The sequence below is a fragment of the Laetiporus sulphureus genome, assembly GCF_001632365.1.
Source record: "Laetiporus sulphureus 93-53 unplaced genomic scaffold LAESUscaffold_79, whole genome shotgun sequence".
NCBI classification, from domain to species: Eukaryota; Fungi; Basidiomycota; class Agaricomycetes; order Polyporales; family Laetiporaceae; genus Laetiporus; species Laetiporus sulphureus.
In genome coordinates, this window is record NW_024468588.1 from 76,800 (window position 1) to 83,342 (window position 6,543).

General features: G+C 47.7%; 2 protein-coding genes across 2 annotated transcripts; one reads left to right on the forward strand and one right to left on the reverse strand.

The window, feature by feature from the left end:
* Nucleotides 1-4,868: 4,868 nt before the first annotated feature.
* LAESUDRAFT_801630 (uncharacterized protein) lies at nt 4,869-5,752 on the forward strand (the record flags this gene model as incomplete). The annotated part of the gene is made up of 2 exons (XM_040914001.1): nt 4,869-5,086; nt 5,593-5,752. Coding segments are annotated over 2 exons (378 nt in total), but the record flags the coding sequence as incomplete, so codon positions are not given.
* Nucleotides 5,753-5,932: 180 nt separating this feature from the next.
* Nucleotides 5,933-6,184, reverse strand: LAESUDRAFT_665875 (uncharacterized protein; the record flags this gene model as incomplete). Its single annotated transcript, XM_040905216.1, has 1 exon — nt 5,933-6,184. A coding segment is annotated over one exon (252 nt), but the record flags the coding sequence as incomplete, so codon positions are not given.
* Nucleotides 6,185-6,543: the final 359 nt, after the last annotated feature.

Here is a 6,543-nt window from a genome sequence, read left to right on the forward strand (position 1 = left end):
ATAAGGTCATAGGCTTAGTCGGCGCTCTGCGTCCTAAGTTTGTGATACATACTTGTGGAAGTGTTTGGGGACGTAGGCTGACCAGTAGTCTTTGTCCTGTTCTCCTTTTTGTGGTGCTCTATCCTGATTCCTCTTGGTGTCAAGGCCTATAATGAGTGATGCTATGGCTTGTGCATCAGGGTCTTCTAATAATGACACCCATCTAATGAAGCTGCCCATGTCCTTTCAGTTGTCACCTAACTCCTGGGAACCGATGAACTCCATCAGGTCTTCGATGTGGGGGATATTTGTGTCTTCCAGGTCCTCCTCCTGGACTGCTACCTGTGAGGGTGTGCATCTATGTGGGCATCAGGTGAAATTGACCGTGAGTTTTCCCCAATCTACCTCTAGGTTGTGCTCCTTGAGGAAACTCATGCCTAGTATAATGTCCTTGTGACCTATATCGGTAACCAGAAGGCTTTGTCTGCTTGTGTGGTTTCCGATGGTTATACTAAGAAGAACCCTTTTCTTAATGGTTCCACCTTTGTTGTGAGATGTGTCTGCATTATAAATCCTGATCTCCTTCTCAAGTGAGATCATAGCAAGTTTCAACCGATCAACCAGCTGTGGGTTGATGTAGCAAGAATATGCTCCAGAATCAAGGAGCGCCTCAGTCTGGACTTCCCTTACTCCCTGTCTGAGGTGAACAGGTAAATTGATCACATGTTTCGATGAACCAGTTGATGCAATGTATAACAGATCTGATACTGGTACATGCAAGATCGAGTAGGTACTGTTACAATGTCTATGGGAACTCTGGCCAGACCTCAGAGAACCTGCTGAAGAAAATCCTCATCATCTTCTACCTCCGTGATCCTAGCTGCTTCGACAGCTGGTGCCAGTTCTGCCTCCTTTTCTTTCCCCTTTGCGTTCTAGCTGACGATGAAAGCGCGGACTGCTTCCTCTCTCACCTTGCTGTCATTGGAACTGCTTGATGCCACTGGTGTCAATATCACCCTTGTCGCTTGGCCTCTCTTTGGCATCTCAAATTTGCCTTTATATTTGGGGTCCGAGCAGTGCTGTTTAAATACGAAGGGGTGTTTCTCGCATCGTACACATAGCTTCCTTTCCAGCCATCCTTCCTGTTCCTTGGTGAGTGTGGATACTCAATCCACAACCATCACGTTGGGGTCTTTCGGGGCTCATGGTGCCGATGATGATGATGATGTCATTTCGCGCTGTCCTGCCTTGTCGGCTCTGAACTTTGACTCGAGTTGTAGACAGAGGTCGAGATACTCTGGCCATGTGGTCAGGTCAGCAATTCCTAGGCTATCTCGTGTCACCATTGCTTGGTGCACGTCCTTGTCGCAGTGTTCAGCAATATAACCGATAAGTGCTGTGTGCCCCAAGTTGGTCTTGGTGGCCCATTGGCAGAATTTTTCTGCGAAGGAGACTATCGTAGGGTAGGTCTTTGCGCAGATCTCCTTCAGGTGTTGTTGCACATCCTTGTCCAGGTCGAGTGTCCTGTAGTTGACTTTGAGAATATCGACGAAGTCTTCCCAAGTACTGAGTGATTGCCGTGCTGTTGCCCTTGTTGCGTATTCTGACATGTAGGTGAATGCTCCACCTTCCAAGTGTAACAGGGCCATGATAATCTTGTGCTCATTGTCATTGATCTCGTTCCACTGCATCCATATACCGAGTTATTGGAGCCAGTCCTCCAGACTTCCTTTGCCCGAGTAGTGTGGAGGTTCAGCAATTTTGATGTGGTGTTTGTGTGATTGAACCATGCCAGATGTTTGACCTTGCACCATTGAGATGCCACTTGCTTTGAGCGAAGCTAGCTTGTGTCACAGCTTAGTGTTTGCTGCCTTGCCCTCCATCATTTCTTTTTCCATGTCTAGCATTGCCCCTTGTGTGCCCGTGAGCTCATCATTGAGAACTGTCATATGCGCGTCTTGCACTTGGATTTTTTTGTTGAGCTTTCCTATTTTGGTCTGGAGTACTGACTCCTTTAATCGGTGCTCGCTTCAGTTCATTTAGATGACCGCATCGAAGGCTCACTTGTGCTCGTACAATTTGTTTCCAAGCACGTTGTAAACCTTTGCGACTTCAGTGTGAACCGTAAGCTTCATAGTGACTATGACCCATTCATGGATGTGATCCGGGACTTCTCTGGGGGCAGATTGCCTGAGCGCATCTTCTAGATGCTCGAATTGATGTCCACCAAACTCCCAGGTGGAAGGGATATAGGTGGGTAAGAGTGATGGTGTCGGGGATGCGGGTCCTCTGACTTGTGATGCAGAATCCTGGGGTCCTAGCCCAGGTTCAGGTGAATTGCGCTGTGAGGTGTGTGGGGTACTTCCATCGTGTGCCATCTCAATGTTAGGGTGGAGTATGTCCTCTATTCTTTGTCTGAATGTGGACGTGTATGCTCGATCTGCTCCTTCCATTGTGACATATATATGTAAACTAGTACAAAAAGTGCAAGTATCTCTTCTTCGAGATAAAGACCAGGGCCTTAGCAATTTTCTGCAGCCTTTCCTCTTTCCCTATCTGCTTGAAACTAATTCCTCCTATCTCCAAACAGACTGTGTCGATGACCTGCTTCTCGATGAACATATATGTGCACGTTCCGGTGTGTAGGTGGGTGCAGACCTTGTCAAGCTCTGTGGTGAGGCTGTAAATTAGTCCTTGGTGCTCGTTCTTGAGATGATATGAGAACACTCCTAGTATAGGTTGGAGCCTGAAGTGGGTAGCATCTACCTGCTTTGTGAGTGTCTCGATGTGGATCATCGACCTGACTCTAGATGGAAGTGGGTGAATGGGATGTGCAATGGTGTTGTTTTTTTATGAAGTTTGGGAGGGGTTTAACTGGAATGGGAGTGATGATAGGGGGAAGAAACTGCATTGGAAGTGAGGAGCTCTGGGGGTGGTGTCAGCTTGCGACTACCAGTGGTGAGGTGTCTTTGTCTGGGCTTGTAGCGTTCGAGCGATGGGGTGCAATCGTGAGGCTTGCAGATGATTCTGCGCTTTATGATGTGCATTGTATCAACGACCCTGGCTGCTGCGCGCTGCCTGTCTGTGGATGATGTGCCTAGTGATGCGAGTGTGAAGAGCCTTCCACACCCCTTGTTGGTTTTCTGATGCTTGTAGTGTGTGTTGAGGTCAATCCTGGGTGTGGCCTTGCGCCTTGAAGCCTTGGGCAGCTCAGAGTCTTGCTGAGGCTCACGTGGGGTAGAGATCAGATTGGAAGTTGTGTCAAAAAAGCCGCACGCTACGGCTGAAACTGCTTGCACTGAAAATACATGGCCACTTGTGTTAGACACTAAGCAGGGGCACAGAAAATTGTCAGATTGTTTCTAATGTCACAGCACCGCTGGACAAGAGATCAAAAAGACTAAAAAGGATCGGTCACATGGAACGTGCCACCCTGATCCCCCTGAACCCTTATGTGGCGCAAGAGCCCAAGACTTACTTGTTGGCAGTGCAAGCAGTGGGAAGGGTGAGAGATATATGAAGGAGCTTGTGGGCTCAGTAAGGTGCTACAGTGGTAGACGAGGAGAAACAATCTGAGGTTTCATCCTTTAAATGCTGGTCTTATATACATGTACAGCGGGCTATCTTAAATAAGCTACCTATCTACAGGTATAAGCTAATGGCTGTACATGAGACAATGGAAGGTCCAGAAGTAGAACAATAAGTGGAAAGATCGATGGCTGTTGCAGTAATGTGTGTGAACATCATGCCTATCTTGGTTTCCCTTTTGTTCTCCAGTGTGAACATCGTGCCTATCTAGGCTTCTAGCTAAACTAATAGGAAGTGCAAGGCCGATGCTTAACAATAGTCCTTGTTCCCTTTGTTTCCAAATGGGTGCCTCTATTGTATCTCGGAATAGACAGGTCCGACCATATCATCCACGGGTCTGGACCATAATATGTGATGTGGACTATCACCTGATCTCTACGTGTTGTGTCTGTGGCTGAGTGGCATGAGATATTGGTGAAGCATGTGATCTGTGGCATGAGGAAAGTCATGTGCAGACTTTGTGGTAAAAATCTGTGACAGAGGGCAGTGGAGCGTCACCCATTATGTGTATTCAGTCTCGATATGGATGTTGATGGAGAATTGGTACCATCCGACAGAGTTCGATCGCCTACTGTTATCAGTTCATAATGTACCTATTCTGCTGCCCATTTCACGCATCGGTGGTCATTCTGATAGATTAGGAATGCTCGTGATTCTTTTGTGAACCTGCCATGAGCTAAAAGTCAGGTGACACAAGTATGCACACAGATAGAATATAAACATTGGACTGAAAGCAACCCCCCACTCCTGCATATCCTCAAGCTTTGACATTGACAATGTGCATTATTCTGATCACCTTCTTCATGCTCGCTATTGCTGTCACCGTTTTTGCTCAACTTCTCCTTCTGAGCCTACCAATCAAGGTGACAGTTTTGTGACCTGTACTATCTTAGCCTCAGTCCTATGGTGGTGTAGGGACTCATCTATTCACCTGTACTATCTCAGCCTACATGGTATGCGTGAATACAGTACAGTATAGATGGTACAGAACTAGCTCACCTCAGTCCTATGGTGGTGTAGGGACTGAGGGGAGAATGGCAGGGGCGACACAGTATATGTAGCTCGAACATGTATGACGTAACACTGTCTTTGCAATCTGCCACGCTGCCATTGACAGATGCGACACTCCTCCTCAGTGCGAAAGGAGAGCGATGACGATGAAAATGAAGAAACAAAAGTAATGATATGGAAATGAAAATAGAAAAAAAATAAATCAAGAACAGAACATACACTCCTCCTCACCGGGAAGACTCCTCCTCACATGAGGACTTCTGGACCCTCATGCAGCTCTGCATGCACAGGAAGGAACCATGTTCAAGAGGTTTGGTGAAGGTGTCGGCAAGGTTGTCACGGGTATTAACGTAATGTACAGTAATAAGATTGGAAGCGACATGCTGTCAAATGAAGTGATGCTTGATTTCGATGTGCTTGATGCGAGCATGGAATGCGGCATCTTCGGTAAGATGTATGGCACCAGTGTTATTGCAGTGGAGAGGAGTAGGACCATCCTGAGGAAACTGTAGGCCATCAAGAAGAAGATGGAGCTATAAGCCATCCTTGCAAGATTCATTCGCCGCGATGTATTCTGCTTCCGTGGTAGAAAGCGAGACAGTCGCTTGCTTACAAGCACACCAGGAGATGACACCAGAACCAGAGACCAACAATAGCCAGATATCGAGCAATGTGTGTCGATACAGGGGGCGTAGCTAGCATCTGAGTAGCCAGAGAGGTTGGCAATGCGGTCACCACCGAGGAACAGTTTGTAATCGTGAGTGCTCTTGAGATAGCGAACAATATGCTTCGCAGCCTCCCAATGAGCATCACCATGGCAATCGAGGAACTGGCTCAACTGTTGGACAGCAAGAGCAATGTCAGGTCGAGTGCCCATGGCTACGTAGAGCAGGCAGCCAATGAGCTGATGATAAGGATGACAGGCAGCAGCAGCCTTGGCCTGAGGGGTAGCCAGAGAATTTTCAATGCAAGATAGATGAGATCCAGCATCCATGGGGGTGAAAATGGGGTGAGCGTCTTGGAGAGAGAAGTCGGAGACAATCTTGTCAATGAGGGCAGTTTGAGAGAGAGCCACAGTACGAGATGCATGGTCACAAGTGATGGCAATACCGATGCAGAACTGTGCCTCAACCCAGGTCAGAGATGCTCCATAACTCACGAAGCTCCCGTTTGAAAGTCTCAGCAGCAGTTGTGGTACTCGTGACAAGAGCGAAATCATCAACATGTACTCCGGTCATCACAATGCCCTTCCCAGTATGCCAGTAATAGATGCAATACTCACATGCAAGGCGAGTAAAGCCAATGGCCTGCAGGTGAGAATCCATGGTATGATTCCAGGTACGACCACCCTGTTTCATACCATAGAGGCCTTTATGGAGTTTCCACACCCAGTCCCATCACAAGGTCCCATGACATCAGCATACACCAACTCCCACTTTCGAGAAGCCTTATCGCCCACACAAACCTTAGGAACAGATGACCGAGTCTGTTTCCTGAGGATGCAGTGGTCACATTTAGGGGGAGCGGAGGAAGTGTCGACAGGCATACCTGAGAGAAGAAACGAAGTGGCCATATTGACCACAGTGTGATAGTTCATGTGGCCAAGGTGATGGTATCATGTTTCAAGAGAAGGGACATGACGAGCGACAAAAGCATGCTCCGTGGATGGTGGCGTACTGGTGATGGTGTAGAGGCGTCGAGAAGTAAGGACCCCAGAGACAATAAGAGCACCACTGTCACAGATTTTCACCACAAAGTCCGCACGTGACTTTGCTCATGCCACAGATCACGTGCTTCACCAATATCGCACGCCACTCAGCCACAGATGCGACGCGTAGAGATCAGGTGATAGTCCACATCACATGTTATGATCCAGACCCGTAGATGATACGATCGGACCTGTCTATTCCAGGACACAATAGAGGCACCCATTTGAGAACAAAGGGAACAAGGACTATTGTTATA